Source organism: Pteropus vampyrus, unplaced genomic scaffold (genome assembly GCF_000151845.1).
Source record: "Pteropus vampyrus isolate Shadow unplaced genomic scaffold, Pvam_2.0 Scaffold145, whole genome shotgun sequence".
NCBI lineage: Eukaryota > Metazoa > Chordata > Mammalia > Chiroptera > Pteropodidae > Pteropus > Pteropus vampyrus.
In genome coordinates, this window is record NW_011888926.1 from 3,297,875 (window position 1) to 3,313,167 (window position 15,293).

At 54.6% G+C, this 15,293-nt stretch overlaps 1 protein-coding gene across 1 annotated transcript; it reads right to left on the reverse strand.

Annotated features, from left to right (window-relative positions):
* Positions 1 to 2,633: 2,633 nt before the first annotated feature.
* MGAT3 (mannosyl (beta-1,4-)-glycoprotein beta-1,4-N-acetylglucosaminyltransferase) lies at positions 2,634 to 14,402 on the reverse strand. The gene is made up of 2 exons (XM_011369095.2): positions 14,383 to 14,402; positions 2,634 to 7,283 (listed from the first exon to the last, which is right to left on the reverse strand). Exon 2 carries the CDS (start codon positions 7,274 to 7,276, stop codon positions 5,681 to 5,683), a length of 1,596 nt encoding a protein of 531 aa, XP_011367397.1. The 5' UTR covers positions 7,277 to 7,283; positions 14,383 to 14,402; the 3' UTR covers positions 2,634 to 5,680.
* Between the last annotated feature and the right edge of the window lie 891 nt (positions 14,403 to 15,293).

The window sequence follows — 15,293 nt, forward strand, 5'->3', positions numbered from 1 at the left end:
TGACACTGCCTGGCTCAGCCTGCTACTGATGCACGAGCGGGTGAGCCTCTGCCCTCGGCGAGATGGAGGGGGTGAGTGGACCCCAGCGATGAAAGGTGGCTGCCCTGGTCTGGCAGGGCGCAGCGGTCTTTGGGATCCAACTGTTTGGGGACACGCTGGCGGGGTGGATATCCACATCTATTGCTACCACTAATAACACAGGTTGGAGGCCTGGGGACAAGTTGCCCAAGGAAGGGTGAGCTATTATGTGCACGTCATGTCAGTACCACGCAGCAGGATTCAGTGAGCGCTGCTGGTCCCTGGGCAGAGTGGTGGGGACACGAAACTGAGGAAGACACGCCCTGGCGACAAGACAGATGCGCCCGAAGTGCGCTCCGTCCGTGCTCACCTCAAAGCGCTGCCACCTCCCGTGCAGATTCGAGAAACTTCATTTCTTCATCCATCTGTAAAAGCGGAGAAGAGAACGTGCCCCTTTCCTCTGCGTGCCCTCAACACTTCGATGTTCCCCTGGCATCGCAGTCATCATTTCGTGTGTTTTCTGGGCTTGGTTTTCTTTTCTAACTAGAATTTTCCGTGATTCTAATTCTTGTCCATTTGCTTTTCCAATCTGCGGCATGCGTTTGTACAAGCTGCCTCAAGTCCGCTGTGGCACTCAGTGAGAAGAAAGACAGAGGGAGGAAAGGAGATGTGGGAAGCGTGGCTGCCGGTGGCCGACGTGCCTCGCCCTCCACGAGGAGGCAGTGCAGCACCATGAGAAGGGTGGCGGAGACCCTGGTCCTAAATCCTGCCTGGGAGCTGTGTGCATTTGAGCAATTTCTCCCCTTAATCCCTCTAAATCCTAGTCTCCCCACCTCCAATCTCCCAGGCTGGAAAAGTGGGAGGAACCTCCCTTTCTCCCCAAATACCATTAAATTCCGCAGGAGACAAGCTGAGCCTCCAATAACTACTACCATCTACCGTATAGGATTACAGGAGGTAATGTGTGCCAAGTGCCCAGCGTGTACACAGTAGATGCTCAACAGTTGTGTATCCCTACTCCTGTGCTTCTTAACCTGGGTGATTTTGCACCCCAGGGGACATTTAGTAATGTCTGGAGACATGGCTGAGTGCCACGCTTGGGGGAGCGGATGCTACTGGCTTCTAGTGGGTAGAGGCCAGGGATGCTGTTAAACACCCTACGATGCATAGTACAGCCCCCCACCAAAGAATCATCTGGCCCCAACATCAGTAGCACCGAGGTAACCTCTAAGGGTATTGACGACACCGCCTGGCAGAGCCTGTCCTACTCTCAATCCATTTTGAGCTCCTAGGGGGCAGAAAATGTCTCGTCTGTTTCTACATCTTCCTCAGGCCTGTTGCCCAGTAGACAGTCAGTAATTGAGTGTAGGATTGAGTTGAAAGGCAAGTAGTGGCAAAAGGGGTGGCACGGATATGGTGGGTGGGACAGGTGCATGTCAGAACAGAAGGACTAATTGTCACCAGTCGGGGTCACGTGCTTAGCTGCATCAGCATGCGCGCTTCCTGAGAGACGAACTCTATTTACAAAAACAAAATTGCTTCCTAAGCATCCTAATCAGATTGCTTTAAGTGCTGGCAATCAAGGGGACCCTTTAAGAGCTTTATAGAACTGAGCACCCCCAGAGCCTCTGCCCCAAGAAGTGGTCACAGTGAACTGGTAAACTGGAATTAGGAAATTCTCTGTCTCCTACAAATCACAAGAAGGTTGTGTCTTCTTCCTACCGTCACCAACTGTATGTAAAGTGCTTGGCACCTTCTGGGTGCCCAGGAGACATCAGCCCCTGCTGTCCACCAGCACTGTGGTTGCTCATTCCCGTCTGTCCTCAGCTTCCCTACACAGAGCCTGCACAGCCATACCACGGGGGACCAAGGCAAGTTCAAGCGCCCACTCCCACCATCTCTGAGACTCGCCTTAGAAAATATCCAGAACGTCCTCTTCCCAGGACAATGCCAGTATCCATGGGTCTCCAAGGAAGCCTCCAGGAAGCACCCCACGTTCCAGGGCCCCAGGTGTCATCACGGCATAAGTCCAAAGTCAGCTCCACGGGAGAGAGATGACCATTGCTGGAGCCTGCCGTCCTCACCTGCCCCAGAGGGTTGGTGACAGGACCCGTGCTGTAAATCCAGGTCCAGCCCAACCCTGTTCTGCCATCAAATGGCTGTGTGACCTTAGGACATGACGGGTGCAGGGAGGAAACAACTGAGGCGGGCACGTTGGTCTCGATGCCCCAAGAGCACAGCTGTAGGAGAGTTGCTCCCCTCGCGGCAGAGGCACCAAGGCCTTCATCTGGATCCCCAGGGAGCTTCCCGCCCGACTGGGGAGGATGGGTGTTGCCATTCCCATTCCCGCTTCTCCTTCCCCGGATGCCAGTCCAGTCCAGTACCTTCCCTTTCCAAGCACGTTTCCACCGGTGGGAAGGAAGGATGCCCCCTGGTGCTGGTGGAGGTAACTGCACCCCCTCCATACCAGCCCTCGGGTTGTGGGAAAGGTTGATACTCCATTGACCCAGCACTCAATAGTGAGGGTGGCTTGAGCAAGACCACAACCACTCACTCGCACCCCTCCATACCCCACCCCAGAGCACCCCAAATCAGTCACACACGCAAACCCTGCAGACTTTGTAGCTGTTTTTATTATTAATATTATCTTCTCCTTTAAGCATCCCTTTAAGGGTGAAATGAAATCCAACCATTTACAGAGAAAATGATTTCAGAATGTACATATTGATTTTCCCTTACAAAAAAAATAATACTATTATTATTGGTGTCCTTAAATTATACATTTCCCAGGGCCCTGCCTTCTGCTTGGGCAAGTCCTGTCTCCCACCTCAACTGTCACTTTGCCCCCAAAGCTCTCCCACGCCTGCCCCTGGGAACCGATGTGACCCGTGGGTAAGCTGGGCCTCCTTGAGTCTACAGGTCATAAGGCTGGTGTTCCCAGGAAAAGGAATCTGGATATGGTGACAGGGCCAGTGGTGCACCAGCATTCACATTCACAGTTTGGTTTACCTTCATATTGGGGGAGTGGCTCAGGGCTTCCATGCCCCCCCCAAATTCCCAGTGTATGGTGTGATTATGTGAAACTCTTCAACTCCGTGCCTTGCCCCCCACACACACCTCTGATAGCTGTCATCTGTCATCTCCACGCAATGGCCAGGCCTCCACTTGTCAGTGACCATGAACATGCCCTCCTGGGTGTGGGGCTTGGCAGGTCTGAGCTCCTGCCTTCTTCCTTCCCCCGCCCCTGAGCTGGTGAACTGGAGGCCAGCATGGGAAGCAGCAGGAGGGTGCCAGGGGCATGAGGTAAGGAAGCCAGCAAGGACGGAGGCCCTGGGCTGGGCTCAGGCACAATTCAGGACCCCTCAGAGACTGCCCATCCAGGGATGAACAGTGGTGGCTGACCTCTTGAGCCACTTCTCAGCCCCAACAGGGACCAGAGAGGGGGGTTGCTATAACTCCAAGGGTGGGGTTCCCTTGGGGCACCCTCTAGACAGAGAATGGGGGCAATAGAGCGCCCTCAGCCTGCTTCATGCCTGCCCACCAGAGGCTGCTCCTCAGCCAGCTCCCCAGACAATGCCCACACCAGGCATTTGCCCAAACAGAGCTTGTGGCAAAGGGGACACCCTCCTCTTCTGGCCCATCAGGAGACACCCAGAGAAAGTCCCTGCTGAAGGCTGAAGGGCACAAGGTAGAAGGATATGTCTGGGAGGTAGTGGGCTCTCAGCTGTACAGCCCTCAGGTCAGGATTCTCATCCTTTGGACTGAAAGACAGACAGACAGATGGACCCCGCATCCCCATGAACCTTGCTTTCCAGGCTCCCCAAGGGCTTCCTGCCTCAGTCATTTTGGGGACGTGCAGAAGGTGTGGCCACAGGCTCTAGGTCCTGGGGAATGGGAGGCCTGGGCCCTGCTCCCACATCCACACACAAGCATCTATGTACAGGGACACAATGACACAGACATGTACAAGTACACACAAGCATGCACCCATGCCCATAAATACACACACACGCACAAACATGTACCATTCTATAGGCAGCCTCTGCATCCTGGCATCACTGGGTGAGCATCCAATAGGGCCTCAGGGAGTGGGTATCTCACCCTTTGCATAACTGCAGGGTCTCACTGCACCCCAGCCCTGGGCTGGCAGTGAGGGGGCCAGAACAGGTTGTTTTCCAGCAGCTCCAAAGATGAGCGCAGGATCCTACAACTGCAACAGTCATTTCTACCATCTCTCCCTCCCCCTATGCCAGAGATGCTCCTCCTTGTCCCTGTACCCACCCTCTCTTTCTTCCTTTAATAAGAGAACTCCCGAGCTGGGCACGTGGCAGCTCAGCTTCCCTTGAGTTGCTTATGGCCATGTGACCAAGTCCTGGCTAGCAAGATACGATCAGAATGACTGTGTTATCTCTGGCTCATGCCCTTAACAGAAAAGGGTGTGTGCTCGCTTGCCCTTCGCTGCTTCCCCTAGGCTTGGATGCACATGTGATGGTGGGAGCTGGAGCAACCACTCTAACCAGAATTGGAAAGTGTGTAAGAGGAAAGCAGAGCTGCCCTACGCGATCCAGACCATCTCCCTCCAGACAATTAAGTTAGTAACAAGCTGTGTCTTGCTCAAACCACTGTATTTCGGGATCTCAATTACAGCAGCTTAAAATACATCTACTCTAATGAATACATCTCCTGCCCCCATGAGGCAAACTAAAAGGAATGAGATGACATACAACTGGCCCTAAAGTCCCTCTTGGGCTCAGGGCAGCCTTGTGTCCCCTTCCTGGCCCCTAGCCAGTACCAAAGAAGGGCACAAGGGTAACTCCACCTGAGACCATGGAGAGCTGGGGTTGTGGATCCCAGAGGGAAGGGGTGACGGGGTGCCCCCAGGTCTGACTACTAGGATGACCGATGGTTCCATCCCACCCTGAGAACTGGGCTCCTGGCCTTGCGGGGACTGAGTGGGCAGCCCACAAGATAGCAATATAAAAAGAAGGAAAATCAAGGCCAGGTTCAGAACTAAAAGGAAGACTCCCCAGGCTTCATTGGGCCCCCCACCTATGTCAGCTCAGGCGGGTCTGAGGAGCACAGGTATCCTGTGGGGCAGGTGAGTGGAGCTCTCAGCTTCCTCTGGCCCAGCACTTCTGAGGACACTGTGCTTCCTCCCAGCTGGATGCTGTTTTTCATTGCCTCCTATCTTAGTGTCCCCTCTTCCTCCTGGACCCAAAAGTATCTATTTACAGAGCCCCTGGACCTTGGCATGCCCCCTTCCCGCTGCAGGTCCAAACCCCAGGAGGCCAATCAGTAGGCTTCTCCCCAGGGGGCCACAGCTCCCCCATGGCCACTCTGAGAGTTCCTGCAGCTCCCTTCCCCACCCTGCCCGCCCCCCCCCTGCTACCCAGTAACCATCATGCACTCTCGCTGGCACCTCCTGGCCACAGCACTCATGGTGGGCGGAGGGGGCCAGGCTCCCCTCTCCTGACCAGGAAGGATGTTTCTTGAGCTCACAGGCCTGACCGCACGATTCACAAAAGTTTGAGTGGGCAGGACTCCCCCACCCACCTACTCCTGGTCCTCTTAAGAACCCCCAGAGGGCAGAAGGAGGCAGGAAGGTAAGAGAAGGGGGCAGCCGCCCTGCGCTCTGCCGCTGGCCCTGTAAGATCACGCCGCCTCAGCCTTCCACCACCTCCAACTTGGCCCTGGTGGGTGGCCTCCCCTCAAGACCTTTGTTCCGCCGCCCACCTGCTGCCGTGCTCTTGGGCTCCTGGTAAGGGTTGTCCAGCAGGTAGCGGAACTGGTCGTAGTTCTGGAGCAGGTACTTAGGGGCATACATGTGTTCGCTGGGGTCGGCCGGCGGGTACTCCTGCTGTGTGCCGTCGAACCAGCCCCCGGTGCGGATCAAGCTCCGGATGTAGTTGAGGTCCCGCTTGTCCTCGTAGTCACCCCAGCGGGGGAAGTCGCCATTCTGGGCGGACACGAGCTTGAAGTAGATGCCCTCGGGCGTGAAGCACCAGGAGCAGTGCCAGCCGGCGAAGTGCAGGGGGCTGCCCAGGGACCACTGCACCAGGATGTGGCCGGTGCGGTTCTCGTAGTGCCGGAAGTTGGGCATGGTGTAGTACTGGCGGCGGCGCAGGCGGATGCCGTCCAGCCCGTACACCGACTGCAGCATGTCCACCGTGCAGCCCGACACCACCTCCAGGGTGCCCGGCTGCTTCCAGAAGAAGCCGTAGAGCGACTTGCGCATGTGGAAGGCGAAGGGCTCGGTCCAGCCGTCGTAGAGCTTGAGGAAGAGCACGCCGTCGCGCGCGGGGATCTCGTCGGCGTCGTCGATGATGAAGACGTCGTCGGGCCGCAGGTTGCGCAGCCGCGCCACGCCGTCCTGCGTCAGGAAGGTGCGCAGGTAGTCGTCGGCGATCCAGCCGTCCTGCCGCCCGCCGGGGGGAAAGTGGTCCAGGAAGACGTAAAGCACCTTGTGCCGGATGTACTCGAACGTGCCGTTGGTCAGCATCTCCCGGAACTTGAGCGGCCGCGGCTCCCCGTAGGCCGTGAAGTTGGACTCGCACACCACGAAGGCGTCCACCACGTCGCCCAGCTCGTGGAAGCGCACGTCCAGCAAGTCGAACTCGTGGTTGATGTTGATGGCATTGATGACCCGCCGCGGCACCTCCCTGGGCACCAGGCGTTCCTTGGTGGGCAGGTTGGAGTACTGCACCACGGTGGGCACGCCGCAGCTGGGCCCGTGCCAGCCCGGGAGGCACACGCACTCCACCCACTTGCGCCGGGCGCCCCGGCCTCCGGAGCGCTCACGGTTGCTCAGCAGGTGCCGGGACGGGCCCCTGGCGGATGAGCCGTCGCCTGCATCTGCCTTCTCCTCTGGCCGCCCGGATGGGGGCTTCTCCAGCATCTTGGTACCTGGTTTGAAGCAGACACCACCTGCTTTGGTGCGGACGAAATACTCGGTGGTGTCCTCGGGCAACACAAAGTCCATCCGGTGGAGTTCTTCGGTGGCCTTGCTTGGTGACAGTGGCTGGAGCAGGGGCGAGTGGGAATAGAGTGGGGTACGCAACAGGTCGGGGCTCCCAGGCTCCGGGCTAGCCTGGGGGGTGACGGGGGCATTGTTCCAGAAGAAGCTGGACACGAGGTTAGGACTGAGGGAGGCCAGTTCTCGGGGGAAGGTGACATAGGACAGGGTCTTAAAGAAGTGCAGGAAGGAGATGAGGCACAGGCCGGCCATACAGAACATGAGAAAGAGCTTGTAGCGTCTCATCTTTATCCTGCAGGAAAGAGAGAGAGAGCAGAGTCAAGAGCCTGCATTCCTGCGTGAGGTGAGTCTGAGGCCCTTCTAGGACCTGAGAAGTCCTTTGCCGCCACCATGTTTGTGAACGTCCTGGCCAGTTGCTGGTGGCCCTGCATGAAGTCACCTCCTGCCTCATAGGAGCCAAGCCTCTGAGTCCAACTTGCTGTACCCAGTACCCCTGGAAGCTCCACCATCAAGGAAACTCCCCCCCTTGCTTAGAACCACCCATAGCCTTTACCCCCAGAGACCGAGTCACCACACATTCCGCCTCTGCAGCCAGCTCCTCCACCTGGCCCACCCAATCCCGACCATACCAGCTGCATTGCTAGGCTTTGCTCCAGGAACAAAAAACATCTTGGGGAAAAGCTCAACTTTGCAGTGCAGAACCTGCCCCAGGGGCTTAGAAGCTCCAAGGGATGGGGAGAGCAGGCTACAGATGTGAGGTCCCTTTCCGGTACTGCCCAGAGCGCTGTTCTTGTTCGTTCGTTTCTTCTTTCTGTCTACCTTTTTTGTGTATAGGGACACAAGATTTACGGATCTTTTGACTACCTTTTCACCGAAAAAATTCAATGAAAAAAATTTACAGGTCTCAAGAAATGACATTTAATTCTAACATAAAAAATAAAACTAAAAGTTTCCCTATTACCCTAAGCTTTGCACTTGACTGATCCAGGCGTAAACAGTTTGATCTGTTTGAGGTGTATCACTGGTTTTATATGCAATTTTTCTGTTCTTGGTTTAATACTTTTCATAAATATTATATTGGACACTAAGTCCAATCAAATTGTTTTTCTCAATCAATGCTAGATTAAAGAAATTTTCAGATTAGTAGAAATAAATCTACCATTTCTTTTTAAATCCCACACAATATTCCATGGTTATTTTGAATGGATCACTGTATTCATGAGTGATTCATGAATATAACCATTCTCTATTTTCTTACACGGTCTAATTTATCGGTTCATTTATGGCTGTGGAAAGCCTCACATTTTTTAAAAACAATTTAAATAGACTTTCTGTTTTAGGTAATTTGTAGTTTATCAGAAAAGTTGCAAAGACAGTACAAAGGGTTCCCTTGCACCCCTCTCCCAGTCTCCCCCACTGTTCACGTCTTACATCACCATGGTACACTTGTCACAACTAGAAGCTGAAGTGGGCACATCACTATTCATCAAACTCCACGCTTTATTTGGATGCGCCGTTTGTCTCATGCGTGAACCTGTGCAGCAAGAGAGAGCACTCTGACTGTAACCATCCAGCTCAGTTTGCCTTTGAGCGGAGGGAGGCAGATAGACAGGCCAGGAAATTAGACCCATTTGGCTGAGTCGGACCAGTGACTTGCTTGGGGTCACCCACCAAGTCACAGGAAGAGCCGAGACGGAGACCTGGCATCTGGCATCTGGTGTCTTCGATTCCCTTTCCATGGATCCCTGTGAGTGGGGTACTGTTCTTCCACCCGGAACATTCTTTCCCTTAAATGTGCCTTCCTGGGGCTTCTCTTTACTTCTCTGGGTCATTTGAGTGCCCTCCTTCCATACTCTCCCTTTTCATTTCTAACTCTCAGGACAGCACGATACGGTGGAGAGATATATTCTTGGCTTCAAACTACTGCGAACTTAAGCAAGGCTCCTCACCATTCTGAACCCATTTCTATACGTGTGAAATGGGTACAGAGTTCTTGGTGTGCAGTGGGTGCTCAATAAACTTTCATCTGCTTCAGTGCTCAAGGCTGCAAGGCTCCAACCTACATGGTCGGAAGGCACAGAATCATGTTTGATCTAGAACAAATTTTAAGGGCCATTTCCTCCAACCCTTTCATTTTATAAAGGAGGAAATCAAGGGGCTTCAGGGACCTGCTCAAAGTTACAAAGCTGGGCCGTGAACCTGAGCGGCTTGCTACGTGCCCTTCCTGGCCTCACCTTGGCGAGGAGTCCTGAGCAAGCTAGCCAACAGCAGTTGTGTCACCAGCTCAGCCGGCTAGGGTGGTACTAATGCTATCAGGTCCAAGACGTTCTACGACTTTCAGTTCAAATGCCTGACCCTCCTGCAGCCTGCCCACAGGTGGCTATGCACAGCTGACTGCAGGCAGGCATGACAATCAGGAGTGGAGACCTGACCTCTGCTGAATGTCAGCTGTCCCAGGGCACAGGTGGGGCTGGTCTCCACTTGCATTTGGGAAGGTGGGAGAGAGAATCTGCTCCTTGGCAGCATTTTGAAGTGGGTCTTCTGGGCTCCACAGCAGATTCCAGCCCTGCTCTGGCAAAGCGAGACCAGGCAGACAGGCCAGCAAGGTGAGTGGAGGGGCCATAGGGCGAGGCCCTATAAAGGCAGGCGGGTAAGAATTGTTGCCATAGCAGGGGCCAGGCATAAGGCAATTGCAAACTGAGGTCAGCATGGCAGAAGCCTCCAGAGTGACCCACCTGAGGATTTCAGGCCCTGGTAAGGCAGCCCTGATTCCTCCGGCAGAACGTCTTTCCCTACTGGAACATGTATCTGTGGGGCGCACTCCAAGCCTTGCCCTGGTTGGACTGAACTGGCCTGTGAGCTGCGGAGGGCAGGGCAGGACCAGGCCTGACGCTCAGACTAAATCCCCTGGCAGCAGCTGACAAAAGCCTGAGCAGGTAATGGAAACTCAAGGAGGTGAGTAAACATGCTGCTTGGCTCAAAGGGGCCCCTGTGACCCCGCTGTGGTCACAATGACGCAGTTGCCCCAGCCAGGCTGGCTTTCAGAATCTGGTTACATCCAGCCAGGTGTGCCCTTTGGAGGACAGACTCGCCAAGGCTTGAGATCTCCCTCTGACCCACTGGGGCATGAGGCCCCTTCATAAGGCCCCAGCCTGGCTTGCTGCCGAGAATTATGGAACTGAGCATGTGTCCCTCATCACTTGGGCTGCTAGGAAGCTCAAAAGTACATGGCGATTAGCACAGAACGAGTCAGTGCCTCACAAACCACGTTTTCTGGGACACCTTCACTCATGGCTGCTGGTATTTTTTTTAAACTCATCTTCTTGGCCCGATTGCTTTTTATCTTATCTTCACGTATTTTGATAAGTGCTTCAAATAGACTTTTTGACTGAGAGGTATATAAATAGAAAACTGAATAAATAAGCATTGGCACGTGGGGTCTTATTTAAGTCTCGACCATTCTGGGAGGTCGTTATTACTGTTCCATTTTACAGATGGGGAAATTGAGGCTCAGAAAGATGATGAGACTTTTCCCAAAGGACGTTAAGAAGGCGGCCAAGTCAAGACTTGAATGTAAGTTCTGTTCCCGAGCCAGCCCGTCTCCCTCCTTACAGCTGAGACCCTTCCTAGTGCGGGTGGCCTGGCTATGAGCTAAAGCCCTAGAACCAAGTTGGGCCCTAGCTACCGGCATTCCTACCTCCATTATAAAGCTTCATGGAGAAACTGTCAGGTGGAACCACAAAGCTGACAGTCACTGACACAACCCAGCTACTTCCCTGAGCACATTACATGCATGACCTCACTCAAATCCTCCCAACATGAGGCAGGTACCGTTGTTACGCCCATTTCACAGATGAGGAGACCGAGGCCAGAGAGATGATGTAACTTGCCCAGTGTCACACAATTTGTAAGGGTTGGACTCAGCTCTGTGGGGTCAGTAGTGAGAGTTCATCCAGTGGTAAAGCTGTCCTGAGCCCCTTCCATCTGCCAAGTTCAACCTAAGTGGGGTGATGGGGCCCTACGAAGTGTCCAACGGTGACCAGTGAAGACAACTCGGTGGATGGAACAGCCACCATCACAGTTGACCCACACAACACCTTGCAGGGTGCTCACCCAGCCTTCATCTGCCATCACTCAGCAGCTACTTCTCGAGAGCCTGCTGTGTGCCAGGTGCTGTGCTAGGCCCGAGGAGCACAGGGGACCAGGCAGCAAGAAGCCCCGCCCCTGGGGAGTGTGCGTGGGGCGAGCGGGGCGAGGAATTGCGATATACTACACTGAACGAGCTGAGTAATATTGTACATTAGGAAGAGTCGTGTTCTGGGGAAAAATAAAGCAGGGTGAAGGAGAGGAGGGAGGCGGGGTGATGAACAGGGTGGTCGGGGCAGGCCTCGCTGAGAAACCTGAGACTTGAAGATGAGGGTGCAGGGGGAGAAGGTTCTAGCCAGAAGGAACAGCTGGCGCTCGGGAGGAATGATCTGCTGTGAGGGGAACTGCAGGGACGGCCAGGAGGGAGGTGGATGGGCCCGGATCGTGCAGGACCTGGGGCTGCGGCTGGAAATTCAGCTTCCACAGGAGGGTCCTGAGAAGAGGGACATGATCTGCCTCCGGTCTGAACAGGCTCACTTGGACTGCTCTGTTGAGACGAGATTGTTGCCTCAAGGGCAGAGCAGGCAAGAGACGGCGGGGGTGACTTTAAACCAGGGTGAGGAGGGTGTAGAAAGTGGTCAGATTCTGCTGGATTTGCTGACGACCTGGATGTAAAGTGTGAGTGAAGAGTCAAATTTAGCAGCTCCACGACCTAGAATGCTGGAATAGCCTCTGACTGGGGCAGAGGCCGCCCCTAATAGCCTTCATGGAGATAGTTAACTGGCAGAGCTGGGCCTTGAGGCAGGCTCTGTCTCTGCAGGTCCTCATCTAACCACTGCTTCTCTCCCTGCAGACATGAACACTGAGGCTGAGTGAAGGGCGTGGGCAAGGTCACAGCTGGCTAATGTCAGAGCCTGGCCATTGACCTTGGTCTGGCTGAGAATGAAGGGCATGGTCAAGGTCACAGTTGGCTAACGTCAGAGCCTGGCCATTGACCTTGGTCTCTGGATCCAAATCTCATGTCCTGACCATAGTAGGTTCAATCTAGAAGCTTCATAGTATGGATGGGGGTAGAGTGAGCAATGCTTTGGATCTGAGATCCCCCTGTGGGTTCTGGGAGTAGGACCTGGGGGAGCACTGTCCAGCCCAACACTCCCCACCCACAACTCCAGCTTCCCAAGATGCATTAGCTTGAGCTACAGGAACTCAAGACCCCAGGAGAGCACAGTAGTTAGGACCTGCCTGGAAAAGCAAGTTTAGTTGAGGAAGGACCTGGGGTCTCCCCAAGGCCCCGGCAGGCAACTCTCTGAAGACAAAGCCCATGTCTGGGTCCCTCCTGCTACCGTGGGTGATTCTGAGGCTGCTCAGAGGCCACACTTAGGCTCTTACTCAGGTCAATAAAGTTCATCGAGTATTTTGGTGTCTGTCTGGTGCCAGGGCCCCCCTTGAAACTTCAGGCCAGACCCCATACTGAGCACTCCCAACCCTCTTCTTGACTGCTGGCATGAAACACTGTGGCCATCGTGAACCTGAGCCTCAAGGTCACTTGGCCTCCCTGAGTCTCAGCACCATCTATAAAATGGAATATAATCATTCTCTGCCCACTTCCAATGAGTCACTGAACCAGAGAGACCAGTCCACAAGAGAGAACTTTTGGGGGGCAGATGTAGTGGAACAAAGGCTTGGAGGTGAGCCCTGGCAGGGCCTGAGCCCCGGTGGGTGCTGTCCTGTCTCAGAGCAGAGAGGAACAGAGTGTGTGTGTGGGGGGGGGGGGGGGCTCAGCAAGCAGAGTCCAAGCAGAGCCTGAGCCTTACGGGGGGATAGGCTGGGAAATGACGCCCAGCTCCCTGGGGCTCCAGGAAAAGGGAAGAACTGTGAGGCTCTCTGGAGGGACTCCCTACAGGGACTCCCACATATTCCATGAGTTGCACCAAGCCCCAAGGGCCTGTGTCTCCTGTCTGAGTGGTGGGAGATGGGAAAGGTGCTTCCTAGTGGCCAGATAATCATGAATGAGGGAGGCTGAGGCTGACCTGACCCAGCATGGCAGCAGGACCAGCCCACCCTGAGCCTCCTCTCCCTGTGCTGACTAGTCCCTCGGCCAGTCATGGCCATGCCCAGCCCCAAAGGTCCTAGCTGGGCAGGTTTTCTTCCTTCCCTCGCTCTCCCGACTTCTCCCTTCTCTTCTTTATGCCCTTTATCCTTGGGCTCTGCTTGGAAGGCTGATAGAGTGAGGGAGGGAAGCAGATGACCCAAGCCCTAAAACCCAGCCATGACCTCAGGGTTGGGGCTCAGGCTGAATCCAGTGGGGGCTCCTGGCCAGAGAGAAGACAGGTGCTCCCTGGGGACTGCCAAGCTGTGTCTGTGGAGCTGACCAGGCGGGCAGCAGCCTCCGAGGTGCCGAGAACCCTGACAGCTGTCACTGGGTGATGGGAGGCTCCCGTGGAGCTCTCCGTGGTCCTGAGTTCTCTTGCGCTGACCAGGGTCCTAGCTCCACCCTGGGAGCGCCCTCCAGAGGCCTCACCCTGGCCCCTGCCAGCCTCTTCTGTGGTTCAGCGGCTCATGTCCTCACAGTCACTTTCCCTGTCCACCACCCTCTGGCCCCCTTCCTCGCTTGCCTCGTGACACTGATCCCTGTTGTCCTCAGTTCTGCGACAGCATTAGGGCACTCAACTCCTCCAACTGAGAGAAGGGGCCACCTGTAGTGTCTGTGTCCAGCAGAGAATAGGTCCAACACCTAGTAGATGCTCAGGGTACTCTTGGAATGTCAATTGGGGGAAATCGTGGAGGTCACCCACCCACCCTCAGTCTCCACTCCTGGGCGGGAATCTGCTCATCTAAAACCCCCAACCTCGGAGCACCTTCAGATGGACCCTCACCATCTCTGCAAGAGTTTGTCTGCTTGAAAGGGCATCTTGACTTTGAGCTGAAGTCGACCTCCCAGTGCTTACCTTCCACCCCATCTTAGTTCTGCCTATCTCTGTGAAGAAGGTAGGAGGTGCATCTTTGCAGACAACTCTGCCGGGCCCAGAGGCTCCTGAGACACAGGGTAGGCCAGTGGTTATGATGCTGGATCTGGACACTGCCTCTGACCTTAGCAAGTTCCTCCACCCCTCCATGCCTCAGTTCCCCCTCTCCATAAAACATAGCTATGACAGTCCCTGTCTCTTCGGGTTGTTGTGCAAATCAAATCCATGCCAAGGGCTTATAACCAGGCCTAAGCATATAGCAGGTGCTCAGTAAATACTGGCCTCCAGTATTGTTAGAAGTCAGGAGGATTTGGTTTGAATCCCAGTGCTGTAACTTACTAGCTGTGTGGACTTAAGCAATGACTTAGCCTCTCTGAGCCTCAGTCTTTAGATATAGAAGGAAGACGTCATCCTGTCCCTTGCAGGCCTGTGAGAGATCTGCAAGAGCTGAGGAGTCAGAGCATCCTGCATTGAGCATGGCACTTGGTAGATGCTCTAAAAATACCTGTTCTTTTCCTTCCGTTTGGGTTTCCTGCCAGATGAGAAACACAGATGACCTGACCGAACACACCAGGCCTGGCTCCTGGCCGACTTTGTTGAACTGGGCCAGTTGTGGGAATATTTACCACTGACTGGCACCCGCCACCCTCCAGCTGACTCATCAGGCTTCTGAACCTGAGACCAGAAGGCTTCGGACTCCTCTCCCAGGGTCAGAAAGGCCCTCGAGTAAGAAGACTATCCAAACCTTTGCCCCATGTTCAATTCTTAGTGCTGTTCATTCCAAACCCTCTGGGCTGCTGGAAATTCTCCTTCTGCTGGCCTGAATCAGCCTTCCTGGAGCTTCTGCTATTGCTTCCGGGTCCTTCCTTGGGGTTACGCAGAGCAAGTCAGCATCTCAGGGATCAGAAGACAGCAGCCGTGACTTCTATACTCCCCCTAGCTCTGGCACTAAATAAGCATCCTTCCAGTGTGAGGTTCCATGATCCCACACGGAGAGATGGGCAGAGGAGGCGGCTAAGAACATGGCAGATTCTGGAGTTCTGGCAAGATGCAATGACACGACACTGTGTTTATTTCTTCACTTCTCATCGTTTTATTCGTTCCTTCAGCTCATATCCGTCAGTCTGGGCTCCGAAGGTCAAGTCTACATGCAGGGGTCACTCCACAGCCAGCACGTTATCGAGGCTACTGGGAGACATTTACTGAGACCTTGCTGGTTGCCAGGCACTGCTGCTGTTGCAAGGGCTGAA